Genomic DNA, 22106 nt, shown 5'->3' on the forward strand with positions numbered 1-22106 from the left:
AAGGAGCTGCGCTCCGAAAGCTAGTGATTCAAAACTAACCTGGTGTTGTAAGCCTTCTTACTGTGCCGCATATAGTGTATAGGTCAATATAGAGTGGAACTCAATTTTATTCTCCATCACTGATGCCCCTCAGCAGCACATTGAGTACAAAAAACTACCAAGTTTGTAATCACTGTAGGAGTTAGAGATGCCCCACGTCTCTAGTGCTTGCTCAATAGTGTCTACTGTCAATCTGTCTAATCTGATTGAGTCATATTAACTAATGTTACTTCAATCTTGCCAGTCATTAATAATAATAATCCTTCTTATGTCATAAGTAGGCTTACATTAACACTGAAATAGTTACACACAATTTCAGGTTCGCGGGGCATTCACGTGGCTCTTCACCATGACTCTTCAAAGTCTTTGAAAAGGCTAGACACCGTGTCACTGTTATATGACTAATGCATACTTTGCTAACAACAGAAGCTAAGGTTGCTTTTGCATATAGTTCTAGTTTTTGGTAATGTCAAGATTTGTGAGGTATGCGATTCCATACTAATCTGCTGCCGCTCGTTAAGTCTTGTGCACTTGATCCTGTTGGAAGTGCATTGAATTTGCCGGCTACTCCACCTAGAATTTAATGCAGCTGGGCTTGTACGATGAGGCTGAAATTCTGTGTTTATATTTCTGGTGTGTGTATACAAAATGAGCAGTTAGGAGGATTCCTTCACTGTCACTAAACTTTAGGAAAAGTTAATGATTCTTTTTCCTCCAGTTTTCTTTTGCACTTTTCCCCTTAGCCCTTGCATACAGTTGCCAATGAGCAACATTCCAATAACTGTAGCTAATAGTGCAAGTCAGGGTTGCAGTGGAAATTGCTAATGTCCCTGTTGATTCCGGTGTCTCCATCTGAGAGAGAAGAATCAGCCAGGGTTTCTGCTGCTGATAGCTTCAGTGTGATCACTGCTGGAAATTGCAGTGGTGAGAGCAGGATTGACTGAAATCTGCACCAACCTTTCGAAAGAACACCCCTACCTGGCCTAATCTCCCACATTATCCCTGTCCGTAACCCCACCTAACCTGCGCATATTTGGATTGTGGGAGGAAACCTACACAGACACGGGGAGAAAGCGCAAACTCCGCACAGACAGTAACTCAAGGCCGGAATCGAACCTGGGTCCCTGGAGCTGTGAGGCAGCAGTGCTAGCCACTGTGCCACCGTGCTGCCATGTCATAAAGGAATGTTTGTATTTCGAATACTTGATAACAACTCTCTGAAACAACCCATAAAATGCTTCACAAGCAATTAAATATTTTGGCTTGCAGCCGAAGTTGCCATATGGGCATGTAAGGCATGTATTTTATCTAGGGAGAACTCCCAAACAACAGTGAAATGATGAGCATTTAATTTATTTTTAGTGGTAATGTTTAATGGCGGTGTGGGGAGCAGGGAGGAGAAGGAGACCTTATGGCATAGTGATTGCGTCCCAACCTCTGGGACAGAAACTCCGGGTTCGAGTTCCACTTCAGAACTTAATGGCCTTGGAAAGGTGTGTTCATAATATGGCTGAGCAGGTTGATTATCCTGCAAATCCTTCCAATACACATCTTGGCAGGTGGTAATAGCAGGTGAATTTCCTGGTCAGCCACAATGAAGAAGGCAACAGCAAACCACTGCAGTATTCTGAACAATCTAATGGAAGTCCATGGTCACCAACACCCTCTTAAGAGCATGGTACCTGAAGGAGGGGGTGCATGAGTGTTTGACGGGGTAATTTTTACAAAGATAGGAGTAGAGCTTCCTGCTTTTCTTAAAAAGAGGATAATTAAATCTTTCAAATTCACCTGAATTCCAGGCCCCCCTCCCCCAAACAGGCCTGCGTGAAACAAGTAATATGAAGTATCGAAGCTCTTGACAATGCAGCATTCCTCAGTACTGCATTCATAGCACTATATCGGATTGAGTGTTCGAGCCATGGAGTATGTGGTTTGAAGTGACTCCAAAGTCAATATCAACTACAACTTTTACTGCACTGTAGTAAAATCTGCCAAGGCCCTTCTCTGGAATGCAGGAGGCAAAAGTTGACACTGAGCCAAATAGAGATATGTGAGATCGGTTTTTCGAAGTGACTTAAAGGAGGAGAGAGGGGCAGAGATGTTTAGTGCAGGAATTCTTGAGCCTTGGGCCTAGGCTGACAAATGGCACAGCTGCCAATGGTGGAGTGAAGGAAATTGAAGATGCGCAAAGAGACCAGAATGGGAGAAGCGCAACGGAGTCTTGGATGGGCCCAAGTTTGAGGAGGGTGTCAGGTGTGAGTCCCGCCAGGAGAACATCAAGTAGTCAGAATGTTGGCACTGAGCCAAACTGTCACTCCAGTGCGTTATTACAAAACTGGAGGAAATTGTGTTTTTGTAGTGCATTGTGAAGCTGTTGTGTGCGTGAGCAGGCATCTATCCAGCCTACACGTAGGTGATGAAATCTGCAGGCTGGTTAGATGGTTGTCCTGCACACAGCACGGGCCCACATTGCTGTCTGAAAGGCAAATTAAGCTTTCCAATGGAAACTACGTGCATGTGATTACCTCTCCATTTAAGGAAAATAAAATCTATGTTTCTGTATCCGTTATAAATTTAAATGGGAAGTCTAAACTGCTTCTGTTGTTACAATCTGGGCATGACTTTTGATGGAGCACATGATATGCCTGTGCTTTTCCCAGGCTCTGTAGTGAAACCTCTGTGGTTTTGATCTGAAAAGTTGGCTGTGGCCTTTGTTGTTTTCACCACAAGAAGGAAAGAGAGAAATTGGATGGTGGTAATCTGAACTAAGAGGGGGAAATGTGCATTAGGTCAGATTAGTATCTGAAAGAAAAGCTAGGTTAATGTTTGGGTTGTGACCTTTCATTGAGCCAGAACATTAACCCCTTTTCCGTTGAGGCTGATCAGATAACCAGCAGTTTTGTTTTGTTTTCATAATATGCATTTATCGCTATTTTAATATCAGGAGACCATTCGGCCCAACGTTCCTGTGCTCGTTCTTTGAAAGAGCTATTCATTTGGCTCCACTCCCTTAATTTTCCCCAGGGCCCACCAATGTTTTCCTTTTCTTGTATATCACCAATTCCCTTTTGGACGTTGCTCCAGTTCTGCTTCCGTCACCCTTTCCGGCTGAGTTTCAAAATTCAGTTCATCTCCCCAAGTTAGCCTTCAGTGCCTGCAGTCTTCCCTTCAAGGACTTACACGGCTGTCTTGAGATAATTATATTTGAGCACATAATCTAAACTCCTCTTATCATAATAATCGCTTATTGTCACAAGTAGGCTTCAATAAAGTTACTGTGAAAAGCCCCTAATCGCCACATTCCGGCGCCTGTTCGGGGAGGCTGGTACGGGGCTCTTATAGCAGTCAAGCGAGGCAGTGGTATTGTTGCTGGACTAGTAATCCAGAGACCCATGCTCTCGGAGCCCAGGTTCGAATCCCACCATGGCAGATGGTGAAATTTGAATTCAGTAAAATAAATCTGGAATTAGAAGTTTAAAGGTGGCTATTAAACCATTGCCAATTGTCGTAAAAACTCACCTGGTTCACTAATGTCCTTGAGGGAAGGAAATCTGTCATCCTTGCCCGGTCTGTTACTACATGACTCCAAATCCACAGCAATGCTCTTAAATGCTCTCAGGGATGGGCAATAAATGCTGGCCCAGACAGCGACGCCCATGAACGAATAAAGAAAAGTGCAGCACTGAGAGATGTTATCTTTTGGATGATAAATATATCTTGCAGGCTGGCATAACAATCATCCATCTCATTGCAGTTTGTCAGATCTTGCTGTGTGAAAATTGGTAGCCTTCTTTCCCTACATTATAGCAGTGATTTCATTTTAAAATGACTTCATTGTCACTACAGTACTATGAGATGGCCTGAGGACATAACAGTTGCCATTATGCAAATGCAAGTTTATTAAACATTTGCTATCTTAGGCAGTTCTGCATTATTGTGTAGAGCTGTTGAGAATTTATCTGGTGTGTTAACTTATTATGTTTCCAGGACTAGACTTATCATTGGGATTCTTCCCACTCAAATTCAGGGCAGTAGCTGGCAGGGTTACCCAATAGGTAGAATTTTCCAATATACTCACACAGCATAAGGTTTATCAATATTTTCTGTAATTATTAATTGCCCAATTTAACTCTGCCTCGAACATGAACCCTACACATGCTTAGGGCCCCCAACGCTTTTACTAACCTATGTAGTTGGGCGTGGGTAAGTAGGATACATTCTTCAAGGCAAGAGTGAGTGCACTCTCTATTAGGCAAACAAAAATTCTGTGGAATTTCTTGCAACATGGTGTCTCACTGCTGCAAAGGTGTCTCAGTGAGAAACTTAAGACTTGTATATTTAAACATTAACTCTTTATTGGTAGTCTTTAACTGTTTACAGATCCTTGGATACTGGCATGCATGGTATTGCTTCCATGCAGATAAACTGCTTCTCTCTACACTGTTCTCTCAGAGTCTGTTACCGTGTGACTCGATATATCATACCGTGGGCAGTCCTATTCTCCAGTCCCATTTAACCCTTGCTCTGCCTTCACATTGTAATGGCATGCAGGAACCATAACATCCCCCTTTCTTTTCTAATGAAATCCTGCCAACAGAGTATAACTGTTTGCAGTACAATCTTTACTTGCTATCCCTTCCCCCCCCTCCTGCCACCCACCTCAAGTCTCTCTGACTTTATAATTTCAGACAGCATTGAGTCTTGACAGTTCATCCACATGTCGGCCTGCCACATTTGAATGAATGATAGTCGGACTCTGTTTCTGTAACTTGGCTATCTCAATTTGATTTGCATGGCACTGCTTCCAGGCAGGTAGGCTGCTACCAGAGTGTTCCCACTAAACTGTTCCCTGGGTCGATTACCATGTGGTTCTATACATCATACAGTGGGTGGTGCTATTCCCCATTCCCACCTTAACCCTGCACTGTCGTGCACCATTGCATTACGATGGCGTGCAGGCACCACAAAATAACTCAGTGGCTTCACTTAGAAATTCTTAAACATGTGCCAGAAAACATGACTGACAAAAAGTGAATGTCTGCAATGTTTTTTGGAACAGGAAGAAAACTCAAAATGCATGTTTTCTCAGTGATAAGTCAGTAATGATTATGAGCTAATGGCTAGTAAAGGCCTATTAATGGTCAGCAAAAGTGGGGATTAAAACACATTAGGTTAGCACTTTCGCATGTTGATGTTGAGCCTTCGTATGTCTCCATATTGCGCAATGTTACTCATTTGTTGAGTTGCCTTTATCTGTTACTGACCATGCCCAGGATGATGGCAGCTGTGGCTCTTAATCAGGAGAAATCTCAAATCCCGAGCTCAGAGCTAAGAGTTCAGTTCTCAGGGCTGTCTGTCATTCATGCCTGTGTGCCTCTGAGCTTTGTTGGCTCTCAGCCTCTTGAGCTGGAAACAAACTCGCAGACCACAGGGTGGAAAATCTAGTAATGCATCCAGCTTGAATCACTACTGTCCACTTGACAATCAGTGTGTCGTTTCTTCTCTCTCCCGCTCTCCTGGCTGCTGGGGTTTGCGCCCTGGAGTCAGTTTACCAGGAAACGTAATCTGTTAACGTACTGATTCAGCTTGGGTTTAACTGGCTTCAATTAACCCCTTAAATTACAGCAGAACTGTCACCGGTGTTAACTAGCTAGTAAGTATGTATAAAAATTAATCCATCTATGGTTTTCATGGTAGCTGTATAGGCATGATTTATGTTTCAATGAACTACTCCTGATGAGTTCTGCATTTGTAAAAACATTCTGTATGATCCCTTGAGCTAATCTATGAGTATAAGATGTCTGGAGATTTATAGTACAAGTTGTAAAGGTATCACATCATGACAGCAGTAAATTGGTGCCCCTTACCCTCTGAGATTACAAAATAGTTTCTCTTGTTATTGACCTAACCTGGAGTGTGCGATTCATTAATCAAAATGTGACTTTTGATATTAAGGAGACAGAGTCTTATCACAGTAAGTGATTTTTGCAAAATAAATTAATTGGTGATTCACTTTTTTCAAAACTTCATGGTCCCCAGTCTTCTGTTACTGAATTTGAGTGTGACTTGGGAAAGTCACTGAGTAGTTTGCAAGGACGGCCATGTCTGAACAGTTACAACGTTAATGGTCATTTTGGGGACAGCAAATGAATTAGCGATCATGTATCCATCAACTAGAAATTAGAATATCAGTGAACCCTAATGTGCTGTATATGATGCCCTATACTTTGTTCTCAGCTGGTTTTGGTCTGTCCACCTTCATCCATCTGTATGTGGTCAATGGCCTTTTTCTGACCCATGGAAAAACAATAGGATACTAAGCCAATGATCTGAGTCTCTGTTGAAGAACCAGGTGGCCAGGTGACAACTCTGACTGTTCTTTTATATGGGCTTGAATATAGAAACGGTGATGGGATTAAGATGCTTCACCTCTGCTTGTTGTGAGGGCCCTATGAGAAATGAGTTTTGGTAAAGCCTTGATGTGATTTACACCATTTGCACTGGGACTACCAGCAATTAGTTTTTTTTAATTGGCACCGAGTTGCCATTCTCTCTCGCACGTTGTTTATACAGTCAGTTAGTCAAATTTACACTGATGTTTAGTTACCAGATGATAATGCAGCTCCCATTTAGCGGCTTTATTGTACCCTGTGAGAACCCTTTCCATTTCACTGTTAGCTGATGGTCTGCTGGTGAATTATGAGCTTTGTGGTGCAGTGAAACAGCAGATAGTTTCTTCACGTTGGTGTTGTGCCCCCCCCCACACACACACACACACATACACACAGTTATTTGGTGCGTGCAGGGTGACATCAACACCTGAATTAAGGTATCACAGAAATGTCATGCATGACATTGTCAGTGTTGCAGCATTCCAAGGACATGCACAGCACTGTTTAGGGAAGCAAGCTGGTTAAGATTTGTGCCTAATCATTTGAATCTCAAAGCAATCTAAACAGAACTTTAAAGAGACCAGAAGGTTGTCTGGCATGAGAAATTGAACATTTAATCCTGTACAGCAAGGGTACTATTCCAGTACCATTTATTTTTTTTATTGCGGCAGAGTAGACTTTATTCTGTAATTTTTCTGATTAGTTGACTTGAAAATACTTACTGCTGATGCTGGGTGCAAAACGTAGACATTAGGATTCTACTCTTGAGGGCTGGCATCACTCAATATCCCCGCCCCCCCCTTCATCACCTCCAAGGCCACCTGATCTTATTTCCCCTGTCGCTCCCATTTCTAAAGATCAAGGAGGCTAGTTTTCAGAGTTGGTGCTGGCCCTGCAGCATATTGGATAAACGGCCGTTTTTCACATCTGAACCGGCACCATGGCTCTTCATATTCACACAAGTTCCACTTGTTCATCGTACGTTCCCAAATCTCTCTAACCGCCTTTCTCTTTTCAGAATTGTCCCTCCCATTGATCTCTCTCGATTACACCTCTGTTCTGAACTTTGACCTACCTTCTTGAACTGAACACTAGGAGTAGAAATAACGTACGGTTAAGTCAACAGTAATAAGTGAGCGGCTTTCCTGCTTATCAATGCATCCTACTGAGTAATCCAAATAAAATGGTTCTTCATCCTTTACATGGAAACCCCTGCTCGTGACCATGACTGACAGCAGGCTAACAACCATAGCTCTGAATCCAGTCTTAACTTCACCCTCCCCATACACACATGCCCTTCCCACACAACATTCCATGCATATGCACATGAGCACACGCGAATGCACACACACATGCATGCATATGCACCGCTCCATGCATAAACCAACCAGCAGAAATCGCTGGTAGCAGAAAGCCCCACCTGCCTTTTTCGTTCCTTTGCCCACGAAGCTGAGGCTAATTGTTATGCTCCAGTTGGGATCTAACTAGCCTAGACCAGGATCCAACCTGTAATCTCTCTGATTTGTGTCGCCATTACACAGAAGTTACAAGATGCAAACCAGTCATTTGGCTCAACCTGCCATTTACTTTTGTTTACTTTTTTTTAATTTTTCCAATAAATGGGCAATTTAGCTTGGTCAATCCACCTACCCTGTACATCTTTGGGTTGTGAGGGTAAGACCCACCAGACACTGGGAGAATGTGCAAACTCCACACGGACAGTGACTCGGGACCGGGATTGAACCCACGTCCTCGGCGCTGTGAGGCAGCAGTGCTAACCACTGCACCACCGTGCTGCCCTACAACCTGCCATTTACCTCCACTTGCGTGAATAGTTTAAACACATTCCAATATCCTTTCAACTCATTTACCTTCATCCACTGATCCGATCTAATCTTGAATGTTGTCGATTTCTGCCTCAACCATGGAGGTGAGTGCCACAGTCTTGCTCCTTATGAAGAGATTTCTCCAGCTCTGCTGTTCTAAACCTCTTGCATTTGATTTTGTATCTGTGGCCACTTGTTCTTGACTCCATTAACTATTTGAAACATTCTGCTTATATTTGCTCCATACCATCCATAAACAATTATATCATATTTCTATCATCAAGGAAGAAATAGTGAGGCATCTGGATGGAAATTGTCCCATTGGGCAGACGCAGCATGGGTTCATAAAGGGCAGGTCGTGCCTAACTAATTTAGTGGAATTTTTTGAGGACATTACCAGTGCGGTAGATAACGGGGAGCCAATAGATGTGGTATATCTGGATTTCCAGAAAGCCTTTGACAAGGGGCCACACAAAAGGTTGCAGCATAAGATAAAGATGCATGGCATTAAGGGTAAAGTAGTGGCATGGATAGAGGATTGGTTAATTAATAGAAAGCAAAGAGTGGGGATTAATGGGTGTTTCTCTGGTTGGCAATCAGTAGCTAGTCGTGTTCCTCAGGGATCAGTGTTGGGCCCACAATTGTTCACAATTTACATAGATGATTTGGAGTTGGGGACCAAGGGCAATGTGTCCAAGTTTGCAGACGATACTAAGATGAGTGGTAAAGCAAAAAGTGCAGAGGAATTTGGATAGACTAAGTGAATGGGCTAGGGTCTGGCAGATGGAATACAATGTTGACAAATGTGAGGTTAACCATTTTGGTAGGAATAACAGCAAAAGGGATTATTATTTAAATGGTAAAATATTAAAACATGCTGCTGTGCAGAGAGACCTGGGTGTGCTAGTGCATGAGTCGCAAAAAGTTGGTTTACAGGTGCAACTGGTGATTAAGAAGGCAAATGGAATTTTGTTCTTCATTGCTAGAGGGATGGAGCTTAAGACTAGGGAGGTTCTGCTGCAATTGTGTACGGTGTTAGTGAGGCCACACCTGGAGTATTGTGTTCAGTTTTGGTCTCCTTACCTGAGAAAGGACGTACTGGCGCTGGAGGGTGTGCAGAGGAGATTCACTAGGTTAATCCCAGAGCTGAAGGGGTGGATTACGAGGAGAGGTTGAGTAGACTGTGACTGTACTCGTTGGAATTTAGAAGGATGAGGGGGGATCTTATAGAAACATATAAGATTATGAAGGGAATAGATAGGATAGATGCGGGCAGGTTGTTTCCACTGGCCGGTGAAAGCAGAACTAGGGGGCATAGCCTCAAAATAAGGGGAAGTAGATTTAGGACTGAGTTTAGGAGGAACTTCTTCACCCAAAGGGTTGTGAATCTATGGAATTCCTTGCCCAGTGAAGCAGTTGAGGCTCCTTCATTAAATGTTTTTAAGATAAAGATCGATAGTTTTTTGAAGAATAAAGGGATTAAGGGTTATGGTGTTCGGGCCGGAAAGTGGAGCTGAGTCCACAAAGATCAGCCATGATCTCATTGAATGGCGGAGCAGGCTCGAGGAGCCAGATGGCCTACTCCTGCTCCTAGTTCTTATGTTCTTATATTGCTTGTTATTTACATGACTGTAATGAAAAAGACAATTTTTTCCCCAGTCTTGTAGTATATTTACTCATACCACTTAACATTCTACTGAATCTGTACTGTACTCCCTCTCAAACTTCAATATGCTTCCTATACTATGGAGCCCATCTCTGCATGTGATACTGTACGCTAACTTGAGGTCTTATTGAACTCCTGTATATGGGCTCAGCATTCCCTCTTGCCTTTTATATTGTATACTTCTTGAGGGTAAAACCGAGAATCCCCTTAGCTTTTGTGCAGATCCATCAATCTGAGCAGCTGCTTTTAATGTTCTGTGAATCTACCCTGACTCCCTGCTTTTCCGTAACACCAAACCTACTTCCATTCAGAGTAAAATGCCTGCTTTTTTTTCTCATCTAAAATGTATCACCTCATACTTCCAGACATTAAATTCCTTCCACCACATTTTAACTATTTTCTCCCAACTTCACAATATCCTTTTGCGGTTTTCTTTGATCATTTAAAGTATAACCTATGCCTCCTATTTTGTTACCATTGACAAAAACAAATGTTGACACCACTCCCTCAATGTCTCAGAATTATTGCTGTAGGCAGCGAAAGGAAATGACAGTGAAGTGGAGCTGGATGCCATGAAAGCTGGCGTGGAACCTGATAGCATGTCCTGGGGTGATGTCGCCGAAGGCAGTGTGTAGATGAGAAACAGGAGAGAGGCAGAGATGAGATCCTTAAAGGTCTACAGAGGTAGCAGTGTTGGAGTGACAAGATAATCCATTGTCGGAGATTCGCTAGTTTTGGGCAGATAGGAAAGAGTAGAACCAGGAAAGGCAGGTGTACTGTGCTCGGTGACAGAAGAAAGACTTTGAAGGAAGATGATACAGTCAACTATATCAAAGGCTGTGGACAGGTCGAGAAGAATGGCGCATCGCAGTCAGAGTGGACTTAATCGAGGTTCACTGTCTGAAGCTCGCTGCTAGAAGGTGAGAGCACATTGGTTAGCACTGTTGCTTTACAGCTCCAGGGTCCCCGGTTCGATACCCGGCTTGGGTCACTGTCTGTGCAGAGTCTGCACTTCTCCCCATGTCTGCGTGGGTTTCCTCCGGGTGCTCGGGCTTCATCCCACAGTCCAAAGATGTGCAGGTTAGGTGGATTGGCCATGCTAAATTGCCCCTAGTGTCCAAAAAGGTTAGGTGGGGTCACTGGATTCAGGGGAAAGGGTGGAGGTGTGGGCTTCGGTAAGGCGCTCTTTCCAAGGGCCGGTGCAGACTCGATGGGCCGAATGGCCTCCTGCCCTGTAAATTCTATGATTCCATAAGGTGTGTGGAGTGTAGCTGGGCTGGAATGGTTTGAGATTTTGCTTGACCTGATGCCCCCTTCATCCTCACTTTTGAAGCAGCAACCAGTGCCCACGGCTCACATATGAAGAGTGATCTGTTAGTTTAATACTGTTGCCTCTGGAGCTTGTGCACCAGCAGCAGGGAAAAAGAAAACATCTGTTGTCAGCATCTGTCGATAGTGCAAGAAATCAAGATGATGTTGTCGTCATAAGTATTAGCATCGTATTTTATGGTAGGAAAGAGGAGTGGGTGTAATTGGATAAGCCGGTCACTTTTCCTAATTTGAGTAGGAAGAGCGGAAGAATGTGACTGATTTGTGTTGCTGGGAACCAGTGGGTGAACACGTGAGGAATTGTTGCGACTGTGAGACTAGTGGCCTGGGCAGTATCTCCCCATCTTGGGCTTGGCAGCAACCGTTCCTCAGATATTATCGGTTGGTGACCCAACTATTATAGACCAGCTGAAAAAATATTTCACATTTACATAAGCTCTTTTCAGAATGTCTGTCAATGGCCAGAGGTTGAGTTTGCCACTTTTGTGGATGGGTAACCCCTGGCTATTTATGAAAGGTTGTTGCAGACTTTTCGGCCCTGTGTATCAGCAAACTCTAGTGGGTCTTCCTTTCCCAAACCCCACAGCTCAATGAACTACTGGTTCAAGAAACAACGGTGCTGTTAGTGCAAGAGTATGTAGTGGTTATGGTCTTGGACTAACAATCTCAAAGCGACAAGCTCAAATAACATCCTAGCAAGCCGGGACACTGAATCCATCAAATCAAGAACTAGTAGCCATGAAAGCTGCAGGATTGTACCTGGTAGATTGATTGTTAAAGGCCTTTCAAGTAATCTGAGCAACAACAAATGGACAGTCAATATGGCATCAAGTGAACCTAGAACTGCCAACTATACCACATCCAAGAATTAGGAGTGACTTTATGCATTACACTGAAAATAATTTGCAGACTTTCTTTTGAGCGATATCCATCTGGAGTGAGAAGGTTTCACAATTTAGGAGGCCATTTGGCCTTTCATGTCCGAGCCAGCTTTCTGCGAGAGCAATTTAGCAACCCAGTGTCAGAATGAAATATTCTCCAGCATATATGTAGGATAGGTTTATTTCACCTCTATACATGCCCAGCAAATATCACTAGCTGCAACAATATGAATGTTTCCTCTTGCTGAACATTCCTAAGCAAGGCTGTGGCTTTGTGCTGTGGTGCAAAGTCTACATGGAGATACATTGAAATTGTCCAGACTGCACGAGTATACGCACAGAGAAGACTTTATTTCTGCTTGTCGCTACTGGATTGAAGACGAGCTCCCTGCAATAAAAGCACGATCCTAGTATACCACCCAGTCCGTTTCATTGTGCATAACAATATTGCGGACAAAATGTCACCAATAGAGTAGAGGGTATGCAATAATGACAGGGATCTGTGAACAATTAGGAAAGTAGGACAGTATGCAATCCTAATATGCCACCCGAACACTTTCATTGTGTAAAGCTTGGCGTTGGAAAGAAATAGCATGGAAAGAATGGGAACGTGCAGCAATGAGAGGGATTTATAAAGAATTAGAAAGCTTGATGATGACAGTCTGTGGACTAAGACGCACAATAAATATACAGTGAAGTAATTTTATGCAGTAGGCAGATATGAGCAGACGAACTGAACCATGCAGATAAGCTCACACATGCAAGGATGGGAAAACCGGAGTCACTGAACTAACTTTGGCTGTAGGTATGTTTTTGTTGTCTACAGGAGTTGATGGGCGGGCTCCCAGCCAATACAACTTGGTGCTTAAAGCCAAGCTATTCTTTGTTGTAAAGCTCAAGGCACACAATGAGCTCATGTACGCTCTCTTGCACTTCTCCCCTTCCGGGCATTTCAAACTAAGTAAAGCTCGAGCCGCTCCCAGTTCCATAGTTTCACATATAAACATTAAGTAAAGTTGGCTGCATACTGACTGCATTTAATTTTATTTAATTAACACTTTGTTCCTGGCAGAATTATGCTCACTAATTCAGGTGAGTTACTGTCAAGTATCAATGAACAGAAGATCAACATTTTTTTACTTACGATTCAGACCTTCCTTGCTGCTTTTTGTACAGCAGTTAAGATATTTATACCTGCCAAATGATACCTATTGGTTATCATATGTGCATTTGATATATGGCTACCACAGCAAGACAAACTAAAATACAAGCTGGAATTACTTCACCTTTATGCTGCGCAGACCTTTTTGCTTCTGGATTGAGCAGAACCTTAATCCAGTCAGCGCACACATCCATGGTTTTGATGGCAGGGCATAGCTGAAGTTCTTTCTCCATCATAATTTTGATCATGCAAATTGTGCCAGCATTTCAGTGCAGCCTTACGGTCAAGGACCTCACAAATCTACAAGCAGAATAAGAGAAAAGTGATGCATTAATGGTAGGGGACTGTCCAGAAATAGATTATAGTGACAATGGATTTGCTGAAAGGTAATATTATATTTGAACTGGTAGTTATTGAACATTTCCTCTTTATTGTGAAGAAATTGCAGAGCATGGATGATCCTGATAATACTGGCCTCTAGTCTTTGAATAATAGTATACACTTTCATGACCAGCTTGCAAACCTATTAAAAGACTGGCTCAGGAGGACACAACACTGGAAAGGACCAGCTGTATTGTGCTCCCTGGTGAATCAATAGGAGCCGCAGCTCCAAAAATGTTATACTTTTGGATATCAGATTCCCATTGGACCCAAATAGAACTCAGCAAATGGAAGAGAGGCTTCTGAACCTCTGAGGTCACCTTGGAATTGGATTGAGTTGAGCAAACTGCAAAGGTACAAAGGGAATTGGGTAACACTGTGGATCAGCAGACCATACTTCCAGCTTTAGGACACAATTTGGAAAATCAGTAGGACAGAATATCCTCCCCGTTGATTATAAAGACCCAGCTGAAGTGACTGCAGGTGTAGCTCTGTTCCTCGTGGGGAGCAAAGCCACTATTCAGAAGTGCCCAAAGTTCAGCATACTTTGACCTTTAATTGGCAATCCCTCAAAAGCCATTAAAGTGGCTGCTATGGGAAGTTGAAAATAACATTGCAGGTGTGTGATAAGGATGCTCTTGTTGGGCAGAGAAAAATCTTTGTCTGGAAATTTCCAGCTGTTTGCATCGGTGCGATTTTCCAATCCTGCCAATCGCGCATCCCCCCCCCCACCCCACCCCCTGCGGGCTTCCCGACAGCAAGGGGTGCATTCAACGGGAAACCCGCTGACGACGGTGGGACCAGAATATCCCGCTGTCAGCCAATTGTGGTCAGCCTCCGCGAAACACGGTCGGGTTGCGTGAAAAGTCCCGCTTCATCATTTGGATATCCCCGTGGTCCGATCCACTCATTGTCCAAACATGGTGTTCCAATCAGCTTGCTAAATGTCCTCTACATATTGAGCTTCTTTCCCTGGCCCCTTCCCCACAGTTCATTTACCCTTCCTTTGTGAGGTAAATGTACCGACTAAGTTATTCACAATTGCTGTTGGGAAAATGTGCTTTGTCATAGAATTATAGAGTCATACAGTACAGGAGAAACCCTGCGGCCATTCGAGTCTGCACCAACAAAACCAGGCTAAATCTACACCAATCACATTTTCCAGCACTTGGCCCACAACCTTGAATGTTACAAAATTTCAAGTGCTCATCCATGTACTTTTTTGAAGATTGTGAGGTTTCCCGCCACTACTACCCTCCCAGGCAGTGCATTCCAGACTCCCACCACCCTCTGGGTGAAAAGTATTTTCCTCAAATCCCCTCTAAACCTCCTACCCCTCAACTTAAAATTATGCCCCTTCATTACTGTTGGGAAAATGTGCTTTGTCATAGAATTATAGAGTCATACAGTACAGGAGAAACCCTGCGGCCATTCGAGTCTGCACCAACAAAACCAGGCTAAATCTACACCAATCACATTTTCCAGCACTTGGCCCACAACCTTGAATGTTACAAAATTTCAAGTGCTCATCCATGTACTTTTTTGAAGATTGTGAGGTTTCCCGCCACTCCTACCCTCCCAGGCAGTGCATTCCAGACTCCCACCACCCTCTGGGTGAAAAGTATTTTCCTCAAATCCCCTCTAAACCTCCTACCCCTCAACTTAAAATTATGCCCCTTCATTATTGCCCCTTCATCTAAGGGGAACATCTGTTTCCTGTCCATACCCCTCATAATCTTATACACCTCAAACAGGTTCCCCTGCCTAGCCTTCTCTGCTCTATAGAAAACAGCCCGAACCTGAGCAACTTTCGGTAACTGAACAAAATGAAGCCTATTTTAGAGCCATTGCTGCTTTAAATGGCTGCAGCTGGACATCGTACCAAGTGAAACGTGCGCTGTGAAATAAATAAAAAAATATAGATATAAATTGCCCAAGCAGAACCATAACTGGCGGAAAGCAATTCCTCTGAGTATGACTCACTTTCCAATAAACACTGTGGTTCTTATTAGATTTGGTTTGGTTTCGGGTGTTTTGGGGTCCATTATTGATAGATTATTTAATGTCCACAATTAATTATTATCCCAAATAAGCTGGAGCTCTTTAATGTGGGAATTTACTTTCCGTGTACTAACGGATGTTGGGTGCACATGATGAATGGTGCTGACTTCCTTGTGAACATAATTACCTCTGCCGAGGATGGGAATCTCTCTGTGCCTGGAATAACAGGATGTGTTGGAAGCTATCCTCATGCACTGTTAACGCTACCCTGTTTCCTCAAGCCTTTCTTTATCCTTTTGATTGTGTGCTCTGCACATTCCAACAGTCCTTACCCACCCATTTTGTAATATTGGGGCTTTTTTAAGCTGGTTAGAATGTTTGATTGTCTTAGATCGACACAATTCAATTCCTAGTAGCCCAGCCAAGTGACACAAATTACAAATAAATCATATTTAGAAATACTTTTGTATAAACATAGGGCATTTGGATGGTCCTTTCAAGGCATTGACAACATTTTATGTCTCCTGGGTCTAGGTATCTCCGTTATTTCAAGAGTTAATTGGCAGAGTAACCTGAAGTCAATATTGGTTTATTAGAACTCAAGCAAGTTTGCTATCTCAAGTTATATTTAAAAAAAAAATAAAACCTATTTACCCCATTTGATTTTCTCCCCTTACTCTCTTCTCTCTCTCTCCTGATTGTAAATTCTATGATCCCGGTGAGTTATGTTGCTGCTATATTGCAGTGGCGTATTGTCAGGCTTTGTGTGAGAGATAGGCTTTTGAATTGTAGAATGACGTCATGCTCCTGCTAAAGTTTGCTGTTCCCCCCCCCCCCCCCCCCCCCCCCCCCCCCCACACACACAGACACACACACAAACCTAAGAACTGAGGAATCCTTTCAGAGGTCAAACCCTCATTGAGGAGGAGGAAGGGCCCTCTGTCCCTTGGGTTGGTTTGTTTGCACTACATCGTGCCACTTTGCTAGATTTGTTTAGTACTTTAAAGGTTAAAAAAGGCCAATAAAAAATGTCGGCATTCTGGTCCGTTCATTCATAGACTCCCTACAGTGAAGGCGGAGACCATTCGGCCCATCGAGTCTGCACCGACCCTCCAAAAGAGCACTCTACCCAGGACCACTCCACTGTCCATCCCACCCTATCCCGGTGACCCCGTAATCTAACCTGCACATCCCTGGATACTAAGGAGCAATTTAGCATTGCCAGTCAACCTAACCCGCACATCTTTGGACTGTGGGAAGAAACCGGAGCTCACCCATGCAGACATGGGGAGAAAGGGCAGCACGGTGGCGCAGTGGGTTAGCCCTGCTGCCTCACGGCACCGAGGTCCCAGGTTCGATCCTGGCTCTGGGTCACTGTCCATGTGGAGTTTGCACATTCTCCCTGTGTTTGCATGGGTTTCGCCCCCACAACCCAAAGATGTGCAGGCTAGGTGGATTGGCCACTCCAAATTGTCCCTTAATTGGAAAAGATGATTTGGGTACTCTAAATTTATTTTTTTTAAAAGACACTGGGAGAATATGCAAACACCACACAGACAGTCACCCAAGACTGAAATCAAACTCGGGTCCCTGGCGTGGTGAGGCAACAGGGATAACCACTGCCACCCTAAAAGATATGGAACGCTACACTAATTTGTGAAAGGGCTCTCTATCACTCGATTACGTCACCCTGGACAAGTGCGCAGTTAATTCCATCCACACGTGCCGCAGAGTCACAACACAAGTGAATTAACCAATAATTCTTATAAAAATTCCCAAAGTCTTTGGCCCTTGGCTGCCCAATATTTACAGTCACCAGGTTTGTAAATGTAAACAGAATTACTGTTTATTCATACCAAGAACTGTCATGAAATATGCAGTAAATACAACTGGATAACAAGTAATACCTACTACTCCCATTAACTGTTCCACCTTCTACGCGCACACAGAAGACAGACAAACACAGACGGGTGGAAAGAGGTAAAAATAATAAGGCTGACAGGCAAAAGATTGGAGACTTTGTTTCAAATGATGGTTGTATAGCACGCTTTCCTCACAGCATGCTGGTTGATCAAAGCTGGTAATGGGCTTCCTTGCAGAGTCATTCATTCAGGATCCCCACAGGCTAGAAAACACTACTCATAGGCAACAGGCTTTGGCCAAATCAATCAAACCAAGTCATCACTGATACTGGCCAGTCTGCAATCACCAGTCTAAAACAGCACAGCCCTCTGGAATCTGCTGTCTGAATTAAAGGTGCAGGCCGCTGTTTCCTTCAGGTTGCCTTAAAGACACATGCCCATAAATCATCCATGGATCAAAAATGTAAAGGCAAAAATAAAAGAAAGGGTAAATAAGGGAATTATCAGAAACAAACAGGAAGGACCCTTACAGTATACGTGGTGCCAAAGCACATTGAAACTGCTCGTTACAGATTTCCAAATCCATCCATGGCACACTCAGTATAAGAGCTAATTTTGCTCACATAATTTAGAGAATCAAATTTTGACACTATAATGTTGCCTATAAAATAGATTTGAAAGTTATATTTTAATTTTCTAACTTCCATATGTAAGGTAGCCAACGTTTTCTCATGTTATATTCTCAAACAGGTCGACCCGATTAGGTTTAACAATGATCGCATGCGATCGGGACTGTTGGGATCTGAATGGTTCAAAAGCTGGCATTAATGGGGTTTGACTTTTGTGTTATCTGTATGTTGATTTTGTTTTCACAAATTTACTTGCAGGGTAGGTCAGTTGAATGAGCATCAACTTCTTGACACAAAGAATAATTTCTTATTTATAATGCAGTGTCAAAATTGGATTTAAATGAATATTCTGTTCTGAAAACCCACACCAAACGGTAAATTAGTCGAAGAGTCCACTTTAATTTTGTAACTTTACTATTTATTGAATTTTAATTCGGAGCGCATCAATATTTTTTCTTTTAAAGCGCCTTGTACATAATTATTTTTTCTTGTGTTTCAGTATCTACTGTCTCAGCCAAAGTTCTGGGCTATTCAAGTGACCACCCTAATGATGAGAACAAAACTGGAGAAAGGTAGCTCCCGTCGGATTGAACGTGCAATGATGCAGACACAGGTAGGACACTGCGACTACTGCGGTTACAAGTGTTTATTAACTTTGCATGCAACATGAGGATACGTGGGGCAGGATATATGTCAGCACGTCCCTATGTATCTGGAGTAGAAGGGAAATTAGCAAGTTGCAACGTTCAGTTTGTACGAAGCAACATCCTGAGCAATGGCCTACTGCTATAGATCCTGTGGGTGAACTCCGCTGCTAAATATAACATCCTGATTCTTTGAATGAACTCTCTCATTCACCCCACCCACTCCGTCACGTAGGAAACCTGCCGACCCCACTGGTGCTACTGAAGCTTAGACAGTTAATGTGGGCACACTTGGGCGTGAACATTTTTCACTCAGTGATTCAAGTGAGTTAACGTTCCTTCATGAGAAGCCGAGTGAAGGAAATATTTGTTTACATATCATCGGGGCATTGCTTCTGGAGATCAAAAGTGACAAAATGCATCAGTGAGACCCAGATATTGCTGCCTAATGAAGCTTGTCAGGAAGTAATATGCCAGAAAGAAGAACTTGCATTTCTATTGCACCTTTCTTCACCACAGGTAGTCCCACATCAATTGAAATTGTAACAAGGTAAATATGGCAGCCACTTTTCACACAACAGGAGGCAGATTGTTTTTAATGGCATTGGTTAAGGGATAAATAACAGGACCAGGGCACAGAACAGTAATATTGTTGGTGCTCAGTTGGTAACACTAAACCTTGCATGAAATATTCATTGATTTGAGCCCCATACCATGAACTGAGCTTGCAATTTAGGCTGACAGTCCAGTGCAGTACTAAAGATTGCTGCAATGTTGGCTTTTTGTCAAAAAACATTGAGATCTAGCCTATTGCATTGTTTAAGTTTGATCGCAAAATTCCCTTGGCAATATTGAAAGTGGAGTAGAGAGGCTTTCTGGTGCCTTGGCCAGCATTTCTTGTCAACTAGAACCGCCAATAAATCCCAACAATCGATCGATCACTCACCTCCATTATTGTTCGGGATCCCAATAGGGCGGCACAGTAGCACAGTGGTTAGAACTGTTGCTTCACAGCTCCAGGGTTCCAGGTTCGATTCCCGGCTTGGGTCACTGTCTGTGTGGAGTCTGCATGTTCTCCCCATGTCTCCGTGGGTTTCCTCCGGGTGCTCCGGTTTCCTCCCACAAGTCCCAAAAGACATGCTGTTAGGTAATTTGGACATTCTGAATTCTCCCTCCATTATCCGAACAGGTGCCGGGATGTGGCGACTGGGGCATTTTCACAATAACTTCATTGCAGTGTTAATGTAAGCCTACTTGTGACAATAAAGATTATTATTATATTATTTCCAATTCAGACTGATGAGATGAAAGTCTCTCCACTAACAGTTATTGGTCTTGGTAATCGTAACCCAGTTCTGAGTAGATATGGATGATGTTTCTACCCGGTTTCGAATCCAGGATCCTTTGTATGTAAAGCAAACGTGATGACCACTACACTACAGAAACAGACACTGCACCAAACTGCCCTTAATCTGTTACTGAATTGCCAACCCTAATCAGAGCTGTGAGGATAGTGTGTTGGAATCAATAAACCTTTACTCTGTCATTTACTTGATGTATTATCCCAAAACTATCCCTTCAAGACCTTCTCAACCTGTCTGCAGTCTTTGACACAATTGACAATACCACTTTACTCCACTGCACCTCCATTATCGTCCAGCTGGGTAGAACTGAACTCACCTAGTTCCATTCTTACCTATTGAATCATAGCCAAAGAACAATGGCTTCTCATCTCACTCAGGCACTGTTACCCTTAAAGATCTATCTTTGGCCTCTTCATCATTTCTTATTTACATGCTTTCTCTCGTGGCAACATGATCCAAAAACACAACACGAGCTTTCACATGTACATTGACAACACCCAATTGTACCTCACCACCAACTCGTCCACTGTGTCTAAACTATCAGACTGCTTGCCTGAATTGAGTTTCCGACCTCCTATTCGTGCCATCACTATGACCACCTAGTTCCACCTCGGTAGCATTGGCGGACCCAGTCTCTGCCTCAGTTCATCTGCTGCTGAAATACTCATCCATGCCGGCCGCATTCAACCCTCTTAAGTTTGGGATCGTGCAAAGCTGCTTCTCTGTCCTTCCTCACATCAAGTCCCATTCACCAATCACCCCTGTGCTCGTTGATCTACATTGGCTCCAGGCTAAGGAACACCTCCATGACCTCGTCTCTTTCTATCTCTGTAATCTTCTTCATGCCCACAACCTCAAGATAACGGTGTGTCTCTAATTTTGCCATCTTCAGCATCTTTGATTTTAATCCCTCCACCATGGGTGGCTGTGCCTACACCTGTCAAGCTCCAAGTTCTGGAATTCCCTCTTGTGGACGTTTGAGATGTAAAACTGTTGCAATCTCCAGCAAGAACATTGCTTGCCTTCACACGCACACTCCCCAATCCAAAAATACAGCAGCTATTTAAATCCTTCCTTCCCCAAAGCAAAATGAAAAAGAACTATTGCTAAATATGGTAGAATTTTGATATACTTAAGGGGAAACTAGATCAGAACATGAGGGGGAAAAGAGTAGTAGGATATGTTGATTGGGTTAGATGAAGTAATGTGGCCAGAGGCTTGTGTGGAGCATACACACCAGTTGGGCCTAAATGGCCCATCTCTGTGCTGCAGATTCTATGCAATGAAATTTTTGTAATAAGCTTATTTTATGTATAACCTGAGCTGAGCTAGAATTACACAAAATGGTCAAATGCCACATCACTGCACGCTTTGGGTATTTGACTGCAGATTTAGACAAAGGAACTGCACACGGTTTATCTTCACAGCACACTGGGCAAGCTACACAGGCAGAGTTGTGATAGTAGGACACAGGGTTTGATTATTACTTCCCCCTGCATCCCGATGCTCAACCACATCCGTTGGGTACAGCAGTGAGCGGAAGCACTCCCTCATGGGACTGGAAAATGGAGGGCAATCTGTGGTTGCTTGCTATCCTCTGAGAGCAGCATTGGTGAAGGTATAGGAGCAAGTCATGCTTCAACATTTCCAGTTAACAGTCTAGGCAATTAAAATGTACAGAGTGTTTACCCTGGAGTGACAAAAGCAGATTTTACAAATGAAAAATATTTGAGGTATTGCAGGCCTCAATATAACCTTTTTTTAAAAACATATACCTGACCCAATGCATCTATCTTTGTGGTTCAGAAATATATACAATCAGCAAATAGTGTGAATATTTGTAGATTCTGATGATTTCCAGGCTGATGCAATCGTTGCATGTAGTCCCCTCTTTTATTCCGCAGAATAACTTACTTGGATTGTCTCATTG

General features: G+C 43.2%; 1 protein-coding gene across 3 annotated transcripts in view; it reads left to right on the top strand.

Moving 5' to 3' along the window:
* ttc27 (tetratricopeptide repeat domain 27) overlaps positions 1–22106 on the top strand; it is a 328446-nt gene that overhangs the window by 141179 nt on the left and 165161 nt on the right. For all 3 annotated transcript variants that reach the window (XM_072512247.1, XM_072512241.1, XM_072512254.1), the window contains one exon: positions 18668–18781. In XM_072512247.1, the coding sequence (XP_072368348.1) occupies positions 18668–18781 (114 nt within the window). The remainder of the gene's footprint in view (positions 1–18667; positions 18782–22106) is intronic.

The sequence above is a fragment of the Scyliorhinus torazame genome, chromosome 1 (assembly GCF_047496885.1).
Source record: "Scyliorhinus torazame isolate Kashiwa2021f chromosome 1, sScyTor2.1, whole genome shotgun sequence".
NCBI lineage: Eukaryota > Metazoa > Chordata > Chondrichthyes > Carcharhiniformes > Scyliorhinidae > Scyliorhinus > Scyliorhinus torazame.